Source organism: Amblyomma americanum, chromosome 7 (assembly GCF_052857255.1).
Source record: "Amblyomma americanum isolate KBUSLIRL-KWMA chromosome 7, ASM5285725v1, whole genome shotgun sequence".
NCBI lineage: Eukaryota > Metazoa > Arthropoda > Arachnida > Ixodida > Ixodidae > Amblyomma > Amblyomma americanum.
Genome location: NC_135503.1, coordinates 48,580,710 through 48,599,843, shown reverse-complemented (window position 1 = coordinate 48,599,843; position 19,134 = coordinate 48,580,710). Strand labels below are relative to the sequence as shown.

The following is a 19,134-nucleotide window of genomic DNA, read 5'->3' as shown; positions in this document are numbered from 1 at the left end:
CTTTTTTTTTTCTTACAGGCAGGTAGAACACACAAGAAAAAACAATGCTCCTTTATTTATGCAAAAAAGATGCCTGTACATCATTAGTTAGCAGAAACAACACAGTGATGCTTATGAGAGGTTGAACTGGACAGTATAAAGGTAACTGCCAACCAGACTGTTTCTGGGTAACATCAATAATTGGACTTAGAAACAACATGTAAAGAAACAACAATGCGAAACTCTATATGCCCCAGGTTCAGCAATATCATCATTACTTCAAACCTCTCTGCAGTTGGCAAAACACCGGACACAAAATTTGGTAGTTGTGGGTTCAGATGTCACTGGCGGCATGTGGTTGTTTTTTCTTCTGCTTCCTAATCAGTTATTTATTTATTTATTTATTTATTTGAAATACCTTACAGGCCTGTAGGGCATTGTGTAAGGGGGGCAGCAAAACATCAACAACAAATTTAAAAGGGGACAAGCAAAAACAGGGAAACAAGGCACTATACATGATCAGTAAAAATTTGAAACATCTCAATATAATACAGAACAGTTGACATAGGAACACAGAAATAGGAATGCATGATAAGTAAAGGTAAAGTTGAAACAGGAACATCGAAATAAATCCAAAAAAAAGGAACACGGGGTACATCGCACAAAAAATAAAATTAAAAAGCCCATGGCACGTTTATTAGTGTCAACAAAATTTGGAAAACGGAAATACAAACAAAAAAGAGAGAAAAAAAGTAAACGAAATGCGTAACAGAAAACGTAAATGAGATTGCATCAACATTTTAAGATGGCTTCAGTGAAATGTGCAATGAGTTGGTGATGGAAGGTATCAGGATTAGACAGTGAGGCGATGTTGTCTGGGAGGTTATTCCATAATCTGATGGCTCGCGGAAGTGCTGATGCATCTTTAAAATAATTATCCTATTAACCTCCAATTCTGCTTTCTAATAATTCACCTTTAAAATAATTATCCTATTAATCTCCACTTGATGAATACCACAAATTAAAATAAAAACATCCCCTTTGCTCATTTGTCCCGGTTGACTGTTGGCTACGGTCATGTTTGTCTGCAGTAAAAACTGATAAGTAAAAACTGGGAAGTTTTTACAAGATGCTGACTCACCAGCATAAAAGCTGTTAACTGGTAAGCACTACACCATAAGTTAGGTAGCAGCAGCACCTAACACTTGCGTGTACCAGGCATAATAGTGCTTTCATTTTTGTCAGCACAACATATTGCAGAAATTGTAAGAAGGAATGGTCCAAGTGAATACACAACAGAAAATAGTTTCTACACAGCATGGCAGTGCATCTTTCTCCACTAACCCCGCATGAGAGTAAAATCAGCACACCAGTGCAGCTAACCAGGACTGGTGTAGAAAATATTCAGTATTAGCCAGATACCTGTGCACCCCTTAAATATCCATTATTCAATTCAAGACAAACCTGCACACTGCCACACTACTGCCATGATACCCAAGGCATTACAATTTTCATTCTTGCTTAATGCTAGCTGTCTCTGAAGAAGGGGTGGGCGGTATGGTTGGTGTGGTCGATGCAGCTGGTGTAGTCAGTGCAGTGTTTGCATCCTGAAGCTTCTGCCTCATCCTCCACTTCTGGACCTTTCTGCAAACACTGAGGCGACGAATGAAGACGCTCTGTGATTCAAAAAGAAAAAGAGGGGGAACGAAGTTGACCGCTTTATACTATACTTTTGTACATCAACTAAATGATTCATGCCAAATCAAGGCAACGAAGCTGCATGCCTGAGACAGTTAAAGCATTCAAGTAATGTAATACAACTAAGGTAAATCATAAAGAGAACTGCTAAATACTAGCAAACAACTTTTGAGTATCAGAACAGCTCTAAACTCTGGAATTCAATAGCTAGCTGAAAGATAGTGAGAAAGAGATGACTTCGTTTTCAAATTGATAATCTTTACTCTCTGTTATTGCCTGCGCATAAATGCAAATGACTCCAGGAAACATGGCCAGAAATAAAACCTTTGGAAGACAAAATCTCAATAAGTCATCTAGCAGTTATTGTTAGCTTCATTATCATCATGACTGAAAATGCACTGACATAGCATACATCAAAGGAGAGCAGACCTGGCTTCCAGTTACCTCCTGAACCAGAAACTACGGGTGGTTCATACCCTAAAAGCGCTGCAAACAATTACGATAAAATTGCTATTCTCACAAGGAAACAAAACAAGTTTCATATATACCTATGCACAACTCAACTCTAAATATAAATTAAGCCCCCACAACTCATCACAGTCCCAGTGGGCCTTCCACTTTGCCACAAACGGCTGATAAATGATGAGCATTTCCTACTCTCGCTACATTTGTAAGAATCAAAGGCAGATTTATGGAAAGAAACAGCAGTTTTCCGCAAAGCTTTGCTAGATGTTTGGACTCTTATGTGAATGTTTTGACAAGCGAACTGATTTTACTATCATAAAATTTTCACAATTTTGTGGCCACACATGGCCAGAACCACGTGACCAGAAACAGAACTAGTCACACCTACGGGTGTGTCTCACGTATTGGCGAGCCTATCAAATGCCCTCTGCTTGCTTGCCGTTCCCATTCGGGCACTGCGAAAGAAGCATGTGACAGGCACGCTACTGTGTTACGAGTGCTCGTAGACATAGCTAGCACTCTTTATGGCCACACGGTTTCGCTTTCACTCCTATGCAGCCGAAATTCCTTGCACTGCAGAGGCCATGAGAATGAAATTTTGAAAAATTCTAAAAACTGATATGGATATTACTTACGGTGGGCTACATGCCTCCCAATAAATAAAGAGCCTAACGGTAATAGCTAAAAAGTTACTATTCAATATTAGTTGACCAGCGAGCTAATTAGCATTTCTTAGCTGTATTTTGATGCACAACACTGCTGACAATGCTATGCCAAAAAAGAAAGGCCTTCTAAGTCAAAAAATCATTTTTAAAAATTGGGCGCAGCTTTAGGTGAAACGCCCTCTATATGTGCCGCAGAATATGAGCCAAGTTCTTGTGATGGCGTCACTCCGGCTGACGATGACGGCAAGCTCCTGTCTGTTGTGCAGACAGCTGTGGTTCTTGTCACTTTTACACAAAAACTGCGTTCTCCCACTCACCCAGCAGTTCTTTTTGTTCTTCCCTTTCTGCATCTTGGTACCTGGCTTGGCGCATACCCAGGCCATGCAGGGGTATCGTACAGCCAAGGACTGGCCCAGTGCGCAGTATGCCCAACGATTGGTTGTTCTGTTCTTGCTCCGGATCAGTTCATGGTCACTGCACATGCAAAATGAACTCAATTATGGAGTTTGGCATGCCGAAGCGACACATGGGCTATGAGGGACATTGTAGTGGAGGGCTCTTTATTATTTTAGACCACCTGGGTTTCTTTAGCATGTACTGACATTGCACAGCCCCGCAGGCGTATTGATATTTTTCCTCTATCGAAATTTGGCTGGCGCGGCAGGGATTGAATTCGTGACCTAGGGACCAGAAGCCAAATGCCAAGGCTCACGACTGAATAAACTGTTCCTGAGCTTATTTAATAACAATGACCAGAACAAACACGTAAGGAACTGGAAAAGTGCAGACTCGCAACTACATTTAATGCAAAAAACACAGGGAATATATACACACAGAATCAAAAAACCACACGAATAAAGGCACCTGCATGAACACCAAGAAAGTCAAATGACACTGACATTAATAATTTCATGCGTTGTTGTCCAGATATGCCACTTCACATTTCTTGCTGTTCGTGCAGGTTCCTTCGTTTGGGTGGTTCTTTGATTCTGTGTGTATATATTCCCTGTGTTTTTTGCAATAAAAGTAGTTGCGAGTCCGCGCTTTCCCTTGACTTTGTTAATAGCACAGTAACGGTTTATTCAGTCATGAGCCAGTACCAACTAGCCCAACTTGCTGCTCTATTACGGAATGTCAAAGCCACTGAGCCACCGCAGCGGGTGCACATGCAAAACGAGGCCACTGACGTGAAGATAATACCATTACAAGACACTTTCAACTTACCCTTGCTTGACAAATATCATGAATTGTATATTAAAAAGACCTACAAGTGACAATAACGTGCTACGAGACTACGGCGGCGGTGAAAAAAGCTTGCCACATATTGAGAGGATCAGGCACTGCAGTACTGAAGAAACGAGGATTTGTAATTTTAATTTGGCATTGGAATTCGCATAAAACACACTGAAGTGGTACCGTGTCGTGAGATATTGCTATTAAAGCTGTACCCCAGAGTGTAACGACATTCGGGTAAATTATGACTTACTCTTACGTGCACATTGTTTTCTCTTTAAAAAATGTTTCATCGTAATTTATGACAGTGTACACTCTTGTGCACCCTTCGACAAAGTGCAATGCTCTCTCAGCATTGCAGATGATATACTTCAAGCTAGTATTATAACTAGATGCTGCTACATTGTTTTGCACCTCGCGGTTAAAGCGGTAGCCATGGTTCACTAAAATTGTTGTTGACGAAGAGTATGTCATGCTGCCATAACAGTTTTGGATGCGGAAACTCAAGTGGATGCAACATACATTAAAACTGTCTAATTACAGCTTAGTGGCTGGACTACATTAGTTTTCAGTTCATTTTAGTCTGCATGCAATCACCACTGTGCTTGCTGATATGGTTTGTGGCAATGGGACACATAAAAAAGGAAGAGGTCGCTGATCGAAAAATTCTCAGTAAGAAACTTTTGCATTTAGAAAAAAGCTGTTGTGGAATAGAGCACCTTGGACGTATTTTCCACTGCATCAAAAAAATGGGTCTCTAAAATTCAGCTGTCGGTTCCTTTAAATATGGCTCCAAACTGACAAGGTGGTGAATTATTCGTATCAGTAAATACCTTCCACATGCAAAGTAAATGGCTTAGACCGCTACTGAGGCCCAAACAAGATTAGTGTTTGCACCTCATTAGGCCAACTACCGAAGGAGACCACAATACGTACAGATGCATGACATGACCCTCGTTTTTTTCACTTCAATTAGAAAAGCAGCCTGGTAAGCAAAGCAGCTTTATCCTGAGGGAACCCTGCGTTACAATTCTACAGTATTCAAGCCCCGTGCACAATTTTTAGATTCCAATGAAAGCTGTTGATGCATGTGCCATGTATATACCCATTCCTGCAGCATTTCACATACAGGTACAGTTTGCACCTTCTTGTGAGTGCGTGACGAGTGAGTGATGACTACATAACGAATGATTGGGTGAATGAGCGAGCCACAGTGTAAGTCTGGCCAGATAGATGGCAGCACTCCAAAAGACAGCATAACTTGACAACATGAGATCAAACTAAGCTGGCCTCTAGTTACGAAGCATGGCAGTCTGTGCTGAAGGAGGGCAATAATGAAGGTGCTTTCATGGGTATCAGACGGCCACGAGAAATTTTCATTCGAAACCAGTGAATTCCTCGAACAGCAGAGACAGGATGCCAACATTTAGGTTGGGTTAAAACATGCATGTGTCGGTAGAAACATTCCACGAATGCCTTCACAAATTAACATAGGCGACTACTCACAAAATGAAGCAAAAACCTACACATATATGGTGGTGTTCTTCAAAAAGACTAAAGGTTCCCTCCCTGGATATCGCAACACAGAAAATTCAAACTCCATAGTGGGCAGATGCTCCGCCATACTTTGTCCGGCCCCTTCCCTGAGTACTAATAGAGTTGAGTTGAAAATATCGCCAAAGAAATCTGAGTGAGATTTTATGTCAGGAGACAAACTGTCTAGCTACTCTTGATGCAGAGAGGTTTATAGCGCAAACAAAGACAAGGACAAGAGAGGCAACACACACAACGCCAGAGTGTGTGTTTCAATGACTTTGGCGCTAGGCTGCTCGCCTCAGTGTCGCATGTCAAATCCCGCCGTGTTCAGATTTGGGCGAAATACGATACCGCATTTCACAATTTTGGTGCACGTTTATGAATCCCATTCTGTTGAAGTTTGAGAGTTTTAGCATTGGCATATGCCTGATACGTCCAATATGGTAACGCATTGCCATTCCCACCGCTGTCGCGCTTGCCTAGCAGCTTCTGACATACCGTCGTAGTTACCGCAGACAGCGTATTTACCATACAGGTATCTAAAAAAATATGTTAATCTGGAGCCCTTCAAAAATGGGTCTGCGCACAATCTACGTACAGCCTTGGGTCGTTAAACTCACAAACCACTGGCACGCCTCAGCTTTGATGCACATCGATGGGGCACGTAGCGCTTTTGTGCGGCCGTCCGAGGTCTACAGTCCGTGGTTTGTGATCTGCTGAGCCACACTGCTACCACAAGTATATGATGCAACGTTAGTTCACATGTGGAATGGTGTCTGCCATCTTGGCCTTCGCAGCTGTATACACTGCCAGTTTACATAATGTCGGCATAATAAGTGCATATATAAAGGGCCCGCCAGCACTCTCCCCTGTCCCTGTTGCTGTAGGGGATGGATCATTATTAATATTTTTTAATCAATACTGCAGCGCCCAATACTGCACCGGTACATGACCTGCACTGAATGATTCTTGCCACCTGCATAATATCTGCTGACAGCATACACAGTAAATGCGTCATTTCAGGCAAGCCCACAAGACAAGCAAGACGCTTTCCCGCCTTTAGGCAACCCCTGTGCCGCGTGCTGCTTCGATCACCGCATAAAAACTGCCCAACAATGGCCATAATCGGCGCACTATGCAGTCATCAGGCACCCGCCACGCCTGCAAGGAGACGGGTGCAAGCAGCGCGCGGAGAGAGAAAGCGCGCGCAGCGCGGCAGCGCCATCGCGCCCGCTATCATCACCTCAGAATTCCGCCGCTACGGGAGGAGAGCAGCACGGCGCTGTTGTCGCGCAGCAAACTTTAGGTTGGGGTCCCTACTGTTCGGCATAAAATGTGGGTGCAGCTATAACAATACAACTCTTCTCAAGGTAAACCTCGAAGAAATGCTGCGACAGCTCCCGTACCAAATCAACATCCAACTTTCACTTAAGTTAAATTTATTGAAGAGTGAAACAATTCTAAGGATGATTACAATTCTCCCTATTGAGAAACTTCAGCGTAGCTCTGTTGGCGTCTCAGGCTCTGTAAGATCACTGCTTTGCTCCGCTGGATTGTCGGCACATCTGACAACGATATTAATTCGATAATAGTATTAGTATTAGACAATGTACAATGCACAGCGCGTGAGAATGTGTGTATCAGTTTGATAGCAGTATTAGAAGAAGACGACAATGTGTAACGCGCAGCGCAAGAGTGTGTTGTAGTTTAACACAAGGCGTGACTGGCTGTGGCAATAGTGTGGTGCTTTCATGCAGTGGCCAGTGACACTGATCTGTTCGTGGCACTGTGGGTTCGAATCCCAGTCGTGGCAATGTTTATTTTTATTTATTTATTTATGGTTTGGCTCAGTTTTACTGACAGCGGTGATGTGTCTCAACCCACGAATGGGTGCTTAAAAGCTGTGGTCTAAAACGCAGTATTAAAATAATTCAATCTGCACAAAGAAAAGGACACCATAGTGCCACTACCAACTCCTCAGCAGAATCCATGTTTTTGGTCCAACACTAGCCAAGCTGAATGCGATACCTCAACTTTCCGGCGCGCCCTTGGTGGATGAAGCACTATTTAGGAAACTCGCATAATAGTGGTGCCACTTTCTCCTATGGGTAATTTTGAGAAACTATTTAAGGCTGGCCAAGAACAGTAACAAAACCTAGTGGGGCGTCACACTCACTTCAGGAACTGGATGATTTCCTCGCGCAGCCTGCAGGAAAGGACCTCGTGCTCTTTTGCTGACATAGGGGCACCATGCAGGAGAGGTTGAACGCACGATGGAAGCTTTGGAAACAGGCCATTTGGAGACCAAGTTCGGAGGTTCACCTGTGCAGAGGCAAGACAGCCACAGAAATATTAGCGCATCTGAATGCTGGTTTTTCACAATCTTTAAGTGGTACAACAAGAGCATCTTGAAATGGTGCTCAGATATTAAGTTACTGAATATGGCACAGAAAAATATTTTCTTTATTAAAATCTGTTCCTTTTTTCTTCCATTTCCTATATACCTGCTTTTATTGATCATTCCCTGCTACGTTGCAATGCAAACGTTGTTTCTTCTTGTGATCGGCTCAATCAGATTAAACACATTAGAGACTATAAACGGGCTACACCATTAATTGTGAACTAGCTCTTTTTTTTAATTAATATACCTACCCAGGTTTTCACGGCAACCTATTAACACCAAATGAAAACTGTTTGAAGATACCGTTGAACGTTTTGCTAATGCATTTGCACACCTAAATTTTTGCTGTTTTGAGAGGAAATCACTATGGTTAATCTTTGAAAGAGACTATCTATTAAGAAAAAGCATTTGTTTTGCTTAACAAAGTTGAATTTAGAACGATGCGAGATCTACTTTTCTGCGGATGCTGAGCACAAAATAGTACTAAGAAATGCTAAGGACTGATTCTTTTAACACCTTGCCTGCCATGTTGACAAACAATTCTAATTTTGGAACATAGAGAACAAGAAATAAATTTTGACAATACTACCTACTAACATCTTCAGATGATGTTGTGTTTCTATATAATAAATGTGTTGTTATCACCAAAGTTCCTGTAATCACTTTTCCCAGCAATGATTTCCTTAACTATTCTGGCTGTCCTATTTTTGATGCTCTTACCATGGATCTAATTCACTTTGACAAAACTGGCCCTTTTAGAATAATTAAATCCTTAAAGTTTCCTTCTCCTATAACATTAGCACTAATTATAAATTCTTGATTAGCAAAAAGATGCACAGTTCCATGATCCCTACTAAACTGTTAGATTAGTCTCTCGAGGCAGGTTGGATTCACTATAATTGGAAAGTTAGAAGGGTTATTCCGAAAGACGTGTTTAGCAATAAACATTGCTTTGGTGACTTCAATTCTATATTGCTCACTAGTATTCAGTGTAAAACCACCATACATGCAATTATTGCTTAATAAAAATCCGGTCCATTCAGAATTAGAATATGCTACATAGGGCTGGAGCCCTGGCATCAAATCACTTGTTTCCGATTTGGAAGCTGTCCACAACTGCTTCCTGAATCAATCAATGAAGTTTATTCAGCATAGAACATACAAGTGTATTGGTTAAATAATACGCATCACACACGGAGGCCCCAGAGTGAAAACTGCGGGAAGGCCTTCTAACAATAAGAACCTTACAAGGTGATACAAAATGCAGCAAACAGTGATAACATTAAATTTTCAAAATAGCATCAGGAAAGAAATAGCCAAATGAAGTGAAGTAAAAGCTCTCTAATTAGTTCATTAGGCATCAGTCAGTTTCCTCATGAAATGCCGTTTAATGCGACTCTGAAATTAATGTAAAGCATATTATGATTTAATTTCAAAAGAAAAAGTGTTACAAAATGATATGCCCACAAATTGAGTGGTAAATTTTTCATAGTCAATTCTAACCTTATGAAAATCAAAATTGCAGCGTTCAGAAAATTGTGCAATTTGTATTACTGAGGTCACCAAATGAGAATGTTTTAGCAGGAATACTGTGATTTATTAATCAGTACACGATGAGCAGTAGATTCAGAAGGAAAAGTTGGCGAAAAGGGAAGAAATTAAGTTGGCTTTAAAGTGGGACTGTTCTTCCAGCTGTTTCATACTTGCTAATCATCACTGTACCAGTTGTACAATTGCCACAAATACAAGTCTATCCACACCACTTCTTTCTCATTGCAGGCCATTAGTTTCAATATGTCTTTTCCACAAATCTGATCACAACCATTGTCTCAAGGAAAAGTTACTGACACTGTATATTTCAGCACATGTTGATCACTGTCACGAAGTTGGGATCCCGTCTTACTAGATGAAATACATTTATGATTCACTCATACTCAGAACTTAAGTCAGTTGGAATCACTTTCCCCATGACATCGCTGAAATCCAAGACAATTTTGCAATTTGCAAAGATACTAATGCCCTTCTCTAACTGTTATGCCTGTTACTATAGATTTTTGCTTGTTTGCTGTTTGTATTATATCTATGATGCACCCCCCTGCCCTCTGTAATGCTTTGGGGACTTGAGGGTAAATAAATACACAGACATTGCATTCAGTTCTGCTTATGAAAACATTAGCTTAGAATCAAGCTTTGACAAAGACGGGAAACAATCCAAGTATGAGTCAAAAAGTATTCATAAACATTGCATTCTTTAAAGAGAAAAAAAAAATGCCCAGAAGAAGGGGCTGCCTGCTGAAGGATAACTCAGATAAGGGTGCTTTTTATTGTAGATAGAGTCATGTCAAGAGAAACAAAAAAGAACTTTGCAAAAAAAAAGCTTGCAGGTTCACCTGTGTGATTAACCTCTTCAGGACTCATTAAAAAAAAAAAATAATGCACCATAACAACTCATTTTTCATAATGATGCAAAATGCTTCAACAACATGTTCAGAACTCAAAAATATCCATGTAAACATTTTACGGAAAAGAATAATTGTTTATGTGCTAGTACGTGTTGCCCACTTTACTCCTGGAATTCTGACAAAGAAGATTAGTTTCAATATCAGTAGTGCATTAAATTGTTTTGAAATGCACAGTTCTTCCATTGATGCCCTACAATCTACTCGAGACTACCAACAGTGTGGTAGCGCTCAAAACATGACACTCCGCACAAGGCCTTCCCGCACCACCTACACCAGATTCTTGTTTCCTTGCGAATGCCCTTCCCGTTGCTGTCTCTTTTCATGTAGCAGACTACGCAACGACGTGTTGGTTCCTGCTTCTTCTCAGTGGGCGGGATGTGTGACGGGAAGTGCCGCTCAGTCAGCCGCTTCACATTCAGAAGACATCTTGGCTGCCTTTTCTTCTTGGCACTGGCATTCCCCGAATAATTGACGGTGATGTCATCGGCAAGTTGCAGGCTGCGTTCCAAATGCGATGCTCTGCCTTCTTCTTCCTGTTTGTTTGTTTGAAAGCATGGGAAAATCTCATGCAAACAGAGTGACCTCCGCACACAAGGAGCGCCTGCTACCATCTAGTGAGAAAAATCTTACTCAATAAAATCACCGATAATGCTGATAACAGGATGGCCATTGCCATCTATGTTGTAAATGAAAAAACACCCTTTGACGACCGCTGTTCGTCAAAAGCCATTCAGAAAGTAGAGAAATGCCCATGACAAGGTGAGATTGTCAAAAGCTAAAAAAGAGGGTTGCTCGTGACGAGCTGAGGTCGCCCAGGCTCTGAAATGGGCTCTACCAAAGTTGCGGTATGCCTGTAATGTTAAAGGACGCCTCTTCACGAATATCCTCCAGCAAGAATTTTTTTGGTGCACTTTGTAGAAGCTGAGTTATTTGTAGCCAAAATTTGAATTTCAGCGTCTTAGCACCTTTCCCTCTCCTCCCGTCACTTTTTGCATGTAGAAGGGTGGTGCTCCTCCGCCTGCTCCATCGCTTTCTGAACCCCGGAGCCACACTGGTTATTGGCCACGGCCATGGTAGCTGCCTGATGTCTGAAATGATCCAACCAATAGCCACCTCTGAAGTGGCATGCGCAGGAGCGGTGCAACGGAGGACGGTGCAACGGAGGACGGTGCAAGACAAACTCGCCTGAAAGGGCTTGCCAACTTTTTCACCTGATTGTGGGTTTTCTGCTGTGTGTAGAAGTGTACCACATGGCTCAGGTGTTCACGAGAACACGATGCAGTGATTGAGCGAGTTGATATACTCTCCTCGGAAGGTGTTTCGAGCCTCTTTAACTAAGGGGTAAAGGTTCTGCCTTCTTGCCTTCTGCTAAGTGTAAAATGACACTGATGGCACTTCACATTTGATTTCACTGCATGTTTGCGAAATATACAACATGGAAGACATTAAAAAAACATGAAATACACAGCATGAAATGCAGACTGACAAGTGTTTACAGATTTGAAAACACAATAATAAGTAAGAAAGCAAGACACAAATGAGAAAAAGAAATGATCTACACTTTAACTATGATTCAATCAAAGGAAGGCAACTATGTAAGTGCACCATCCTTACACCTTTAAAGAAAAGAGGCCCTATTTTTGAAGGGAAAGAAAGTGGATTAGCCTTATGCCACGTTCTCAGCCAAGTCATACTTCAGTTTTGCTTTGTCAAGCAGTTCTACACCTACAGTTGTAGAAGCTGTATAACTCGTAAGATAGTATTTTTTCTCTAATCTCAATGTCCACTACTTTCCATTATGGCACTGGAATAGACTAATATATTTCAAGAAAAAAAAAAAAGTAGCCAGGTGTTTTAAAATACATGTGTTGACATCCTTTGTGACAACTTAAGCTGAAAGTCTAGCCAACCACAGCCAGGTTAACAGAAGACTGATTTGCACCTAAAGCAAATACAAATACGGCTAAGTGTGTGATCTCACAAAGAGAAGAACACACATATGATGCACAACAATGGCATAAGCACAAGGAGATAACAAATGGGAAACGAGACTCTGCTTTCCACCATAGTGCGCAAGGCCTGCAAATGCTGTGAGCATGTTGGGGTTCGATCATGCCTGCACAGTCTGGTTGGTGGAAAGTAAAAAGTCCCTCTGCACCACTTGTGAGGCCTCTTGTGGCACTAATTTTCAAAACGAGGCATTTTAACACCTTAAGCATATGCACGTAGTTCAAATCATGCTCTACAGTTCATTTTATTACCACTTCATTTCCAGAACAAAGCATGGTCAGTATATCACACCACTGTCTCCTGTCAGTGCCACTTCCCCCCGTAGCTATTTTTTATGCGATGGTATTTCACTTGCATATCAGATCTTATTGCAATGTCAATTATTTTATGGCCACTAGGGCTTTTCACTGCTCATCATCTGCCGCAAAAAAGAAAGGAAAAGCGTATAACTTAAAATGCACCCTTCACTGCCATTAAGCATACACTGTTCATTACACAGACATTAAAATGAGATGATATAGATGCCAAACTTGTTACTACATTAGCTTAATAAGTGTACATTGCCTAATGTATGCAAATGCAAGGGGAGAGATAAATAATATGAGAAGCCAAGTGCCTCCTCCACATTGAGGGCTACTCTGACGACAAAAGTAAAGAAGCATTCTTACCGCATCAAGCTGGTCTCTGTACTCTTGGTCTGCCGTATCGGGTATGAACTCTGTATCAGAACCTGAAAACAGTTCAGAGAAAACATGACGGCCACCAAACTACACCTCGCACTTTGCTATGGCAAGGTGCTGTGATACAGTAACTTAACAACTTAAAAGCAATCTTGACTGTCTTAACCTAAACCAGCACACTTGCGAGATTAACAATACTACTGTTCATGTTATATTTGAATTTTCACTCATACATTTATTTTATCTACAAGCCTGTTGACAATCTGCAAGTAATTTTAAGCAATGCAATATTACATTGCACTTGGAGGAATGCTCTGCTCTAATGGCACAATTATGGACCAAAGCCGGCTTTGTTCCTCCCAAGTGCCACTTGACCACTTGGAATAACCTGCTATTCTAGCTCAAGATCACAAAGGTACAACAGCTGCATGCTTCTTACTTTCACTGTCATCACCTCATTGGGACGTAAAGAAATGGTAGCGAATGCTATATCAAAGGTCACATTAAAGCCTGCCTTTTAAGTCCGCATTATTAAAATTCACACTGAACAGCTCCTGCTCATGCAACAGAATCTCGATGATATGGGTCTGATGAGGTCACAATAAAATTCATGTTATCAAATCACATCATATACCATACCATATCATATATCATATATATCATATCATATGTCATATCGCATATCATATCATAACAAAATCCAATGCAAAAGCACTGGAAATGCATTAATGCTTGAGGGTGCAGTTGCGGCTCGCATGTTTGTATCCTCTGTAGTGGTGCGAGAATGTTCGGAACATCCAAAATTCTGGCCATTGTGCATAATGCACTCCGGCCAGAGAATTTTCGAAATTTGTATTTACCATGTTCCTATCATCAAGATTCTACCATAGCCTGGACTTGCAGATTGACTGATTTAACTAAACAAACTGCATATAGAAAGCTGGGAAAGTAAGTTTAGAAATGGCACCACACCCAAGAAACAGCAACAGAAAATAACACAAGCTGGAAAGAGATGCCAAGAGCAGAAGGCTTATGCAGAAATTTGGCGAGATAAAGGCAATAGTAATGATGCAACGCGGCACTGCCAGCCCGTGCAATGTGCCCATATAAGTTGCTGTGGCGCCTCGAAGATTCCTTTATACATGTGGCCATTCTATCATGTATTACTGTTGCATTTTGACTTAAATGGTTCTAATGTACTTTACATTTATGGATCAAATTAACCAAGGCGTTTTCTTGCATAGAAATCTGCAGGTGACTCTGAGGATCCTTGATCACAATCAAAGTGAAACGTGATGACTGAAGATTAATGGAAACAACGGTAACCTAAAAACATCTATACCATTTTATCACGCCATCAAAAGTTCAGTCACTGAAGCCAAGGAATCAACTGGTCATGAACATATTAAGGCAAGCTGACTGCAGCAGAATGAGTGCCTTGAACATTAGAAGCAAACACATAAAATTTCGTGCCATTCAGCAAGCAGCGAGCCCAGAATAACAGTAATTATCAGCACCCTTCCATTTGAACTGCTCACAGTTCCAAAGCCGCTGCGGTGGCTCAGTAGTTATGGCGTGCCTGCTGACCCGAAAGACGTGGGTTTGATCCCGGCTGTGGCAGTCGAATTTCGATGAAGGCGAAATTCTAGAGGCCCATGTATTGTGCGATGTCAGTGCATGTTAAAGAGCCTCAGGTGGTCGAAATTTCCGGAGACCTTCACTACGGCGTCTCTCATTGCCTGAGTCGATTTGGGGCGTTAAACCCCCACAAACCATAAACCAAGCTCATAGTTCCAAACGCAAGCCCACAATCACAGTGTACGTAATGTAAAATCAATACCTCGTTCACTTATACAAAATGAACATTACCATTGTTTAGACAAGACAAAGAAATACAAGTTATGTATATCAAATGCCACTAAAAGGAATAGAAACCTTACATCTGTATTAGTGCTTTGTGCATGTTACCAAGTTGTATTATTTGGTAAAGGATGCCTTGTTTGCAACTTTTGCACAACAACAATGCAGTTACCACTTCATCTAGGGAGTCATGGCAGGTTTTCCAGATTGTGTCGATTATGCAATAAATTATTTCTAGTCAAAAAGCTGTTTTTGGTTCCTTTCATGTGCAAAGCTTTCCGAGTTGAAGCAGGTTATGCAGAAAATAACTAGCATGTTCGAGCAAGAGGCATTGCCAGTTAGCCACAGGCATAATTTATGAAAACAATGTCATCAGCAGCTAAAACTAAGTTTACTTTCATGCACTATTAATGCCAACCAGAGATCGTGTCAACTGTATGCACTCAAAGCATTGCAAACAGATAGATTTAATGAGAATGTAAAGGACATCATGAGTCCTTTTAGTGAATTTCCGTTCACGTTAGAACCTCTATTGCATGAATCTCATGGAGTAGCGAAAAATCTTCATATCATCCAAAAACGCACAAAATCTGTATGCTGAATCACTACAAATGCATTCATGGCAGGTTCGCCTGTTGCTGTTCACTGCTCATGGGGTGTACTGTGTGAATGGCAATAGTGGCATTGGCGAGATACAAGCAATACTTCATGCTCATGGGTGCGGCCATGGCTGTCATGTTTTTATTATCCATGGTGGCACAGGAGAGCGTTCAAACATCTCAAACTATGCAAGTTGAACAAAGTGCCGTTCAGCAAGGAAACATTGCAAGTACACAGCATCCCGAAATTTTTATCATCGAAAGTATACTCATAAGGAAAAAGCATATGGGGCAGCAGACTTTTCAACGACTTCACTAAGAGCTTACCATTATTCAACGAGTCACCGCCATCGGAGGCACAACCTTCACTGGAGTCGGTGTGGGAGAGGGGCTCCTGTTTTATGGCGTTTGCAAGCTCCAGAATGGGATCTGCAGATATAAAAGAGCCATGTGGCACTTCAAGAAAAGCATAGAGAAACTTAGACTTAAGAACCAGGAGCAATTATGAGGTGGAAGTTATTATCACAGTGATTCTTATGAGCTAATAAAGAGCTGCACAAGCAGCTGTTTCTCAATATAAGCACCAAAATGAGAATGCAAACAACAACAAGAAAATAATAAACTTTTCATGTAGCCATTTGGATAAATCAATACCTAATTCACTAGCTATATTTTTATCCATGGCCTGTTATGAGATAGCACTGTATGCAGGAAAGGATTTATGACAACTGAGGGTCGCCACTTCCAAGCAAGAAATTATACATTAAAAACCATGCTGAACCCATTTTTTCAGCAGAAAGAGTCCAAGAAATACAAGGTTCAAATGAGACTGCCCCCCCCCCCCCCCCCCCCCCCCCCCCCCCCCCCAAGAGTGACTTTTAAATTTGCCCCAACAGTATGCACATGTTAGTTCCAAGCTGATCAATAAATCCAATAAGCTGACGAGTGATTAGCATGGTGCAGGATCAGTAAATCTAGAATGGAACTCCTCCTACGACATACTCCTGAGAAGGCACAAAAAACAATCTGTTGTTCATTTTCTTTCAGAAAATGGCATTTAGAATGTGTAAAACGCACTTACATTGCTTCATGCTCACTCAGCCATTTTTTGTCATCAGTAGCTTCAATGAAAATGTTTGCATTTCTCATGCTCTTAATGTAAAAGCACAGTAAAAGCCTTGATAAGCAAGTTTTAAATGTTATTTATGGAAACAGAATCTGGCTATGTGGATTGAGTTGGGTCATATTAGCTTAGGTAAAGACACAGCTCGTTGGTTATTTCAATATGAACAAGGCAACATGATGAAAACAACATGCAACCAATTACTATGTCACATGAATGGTTCATGAAAGCACAGAAGTTTTCATTAGTATTTTCAAGTTAAACAAAAATGCTCTGTAGCAACTATGAATGGTCAAACAGTAACAAGCACAACTTTTCCTGCACCATATAATTGTAATCAGAAGCCACATCTTCATCTTTTTAAATACTCCAAAATGAACACAGCTGTCAGCACTTGAAGCATGCATAATAGAAAAAAGAGAGTTCTAACTTTTCCCACAAAAGTAACACGCTGTTTTGATCATAGATCAGAAACACATGTCAGCTATGGAAACACATACCACAAGTCTTCTACAAACTGAATCAGATGAGAAACAATAAGTTTCCTGGTTTCCAGTGCATAGTTTCAACACTCTGCCATCTCCTCAAGTAGTGGATCACCAAATGCAACAAATGAGCTGCTGGACATATCACTATCTCCCATTAGACACAATGGTTTCTGGATGGTAGAGGACAAATAATGGGCCCTCGTATCGGATGACATGCTGCAAACAAAAACTTCAACAGAGGTTGGCATTAGCGAATACACTTTCCTGTAGTCACACATTGCTTTGCATGAAGCTTTATCAACATGAAAGTGTTAAAGCTAAACACAAATTTCAACACACCATAAAAGTGGTGTAGAGTGTTAACAAAGTACCTAGGACAACAAAACATTAGACAAGAGATAGGGCACAAGACTGAAGCAAATCTTCATGACTTGCTTGCAGTCTTCTTATTCTCTTTCACCAGCAAGTCTTGCAATCTTCAGATCATATTTCGATGAAAATCAAAGTAGCATGGAGCATAAAGTTGTGGCATACATGGCACCCTGAAATATTCAAGGCCGGAAACAAGACCAAGTAGTTTGTTTTTTGAAATCAAGACAATATATGACACAAAGGAAACACATCTGATGCTATTTAATGAAATCTGTTAATACAGCCAAGACATTGTTACCCAATGTCTGAACAATTCTTTTTGAGCTTTACCACATTTTACTTCCCAGAGGGCTCATTTCTCACAATACTTCTCTTTACAGGTTACTCAGCCACTTCAGTCACTCACACATGCTTCGAGGTGTTTGCATAAGAATGACTGAGAACACTAGAAAAATGCTACTAGAATAGTTGAAGCTCAAGTTTTGCAGAATACCATTGGGAGACTTTCCGACACAAAGGGCTGTTTTCTGAAACAAGAGTCTGAACTTATATTATTTAAATCTTCTGCCTTTAAAGCAATGAGTTTTCTTCATTTTTAGTCACTGTAGTCATGGCCTCATTAAAAATAACAGGTCATTACAAACTAAAGTTACTAGTTTGCAAGTGACATTAGTTACCAATGTGTCAGAAAGTGTATATCAACTACTTCGTCGTCTCGTCTGTTTGCGGTTTTTTTTTATTCTAAGATGTATAACTGCAGAGTACGTGCGGCGGAAATTCAGACAAAAACATCCACGAACGCCTAGAACAAAAGTTCTCTCGGACAGGAATGTGGCAACAGTAGACTACATCTGTCGCCGTGGCCGGTTATTCACAGCGGCACAAAGACACCCATGCAAGCGCTGGACCAGCTCGCTTGTCACAACTAGAGTGAACTATAACGCAACGTTGCATGTCAACATGGAAGAGCACGGCTGATAACCCTCAACATCTTAACACATAAACGCTGTATGCGCAAACAGGTTGCATCAACATGGGCACATTTTTCATCGTCTATAAGGCACAGTATCGAACCGTAACAATTTGATTGCAGCACTATTCGTTTGTATACGTATTTTAATGACATGCTTCGAACCCACTAGCAAGCGCACCGACGCCTGCTGCCTGCTACGGCAAGGCTACGGCATGACTGCAAATGGCTACGTTGTGAAACGCCACTGCTGTCACCTAGCGCAATTGAACAAAAACTCACCGAAAACACAATTACTTTTCCTAATATAAAATTTGCCGCAACTTTCGAAAAGTAACAGTAATCGTTTCTTTAAAACTAGTATTGTCAATTTAGTGTTTTATTATTACACTATTTTTTTAGCCGAAAGAAAACGCCAGGTCTCTATCATCACACGGTCGTTCGATGAACGCGAACATTTTGATTCAGCGGCCGAGAGCCGTTCCTTCCTTGCATTAAAGGCTTTATTCATTCATTCACTCGCTCAAATCTCCAGATTGAAGCACGTTTCAATACGTTCATATCTCGCAACTCGCAACGCAAAGCTCGTTGCA

The 19,134-nt window shown here is 41.0% G+C and overlaps 1 protein-coding gene across 1 annotated transcript; it reads right to left on the bottom strand.

The window, feature by feature from the left end:
- Nucleotides 1-14: 14 nt before the first annotated feature.
- On the bottom strand, nucleotides 15-16,085 carry LOC144099048 (uncharacterized). Its single transcript, XM_077632073.1, has 5 exons — nucleotides 15,916-16,085; nucleotides 13,118-13,179; nucleotides 7,753-7,898; nucleotides 3,125-3,281; nucleotides 15-1,655 (listed from the first exon to the last, which is right to left on the bottom strand). The coding sequence occupies exons 3-5, from the start codon at nucleotides 7,815-7,817 to the stop codon at nucleotides 1,491-1,493; spliced, it is 387 nt and encodes a 128-aa protein (XP_077488199.1). The 5' UTR covers nucleotides 7,818-7,898; nucleotides 13,118-13,179; nucleotides 15,916-16,085; the 3' UTR covers nucleotides 15-1,490.
- Nucleotides 16,086-19,134: the final 3,049 nt, after the last annotated feature.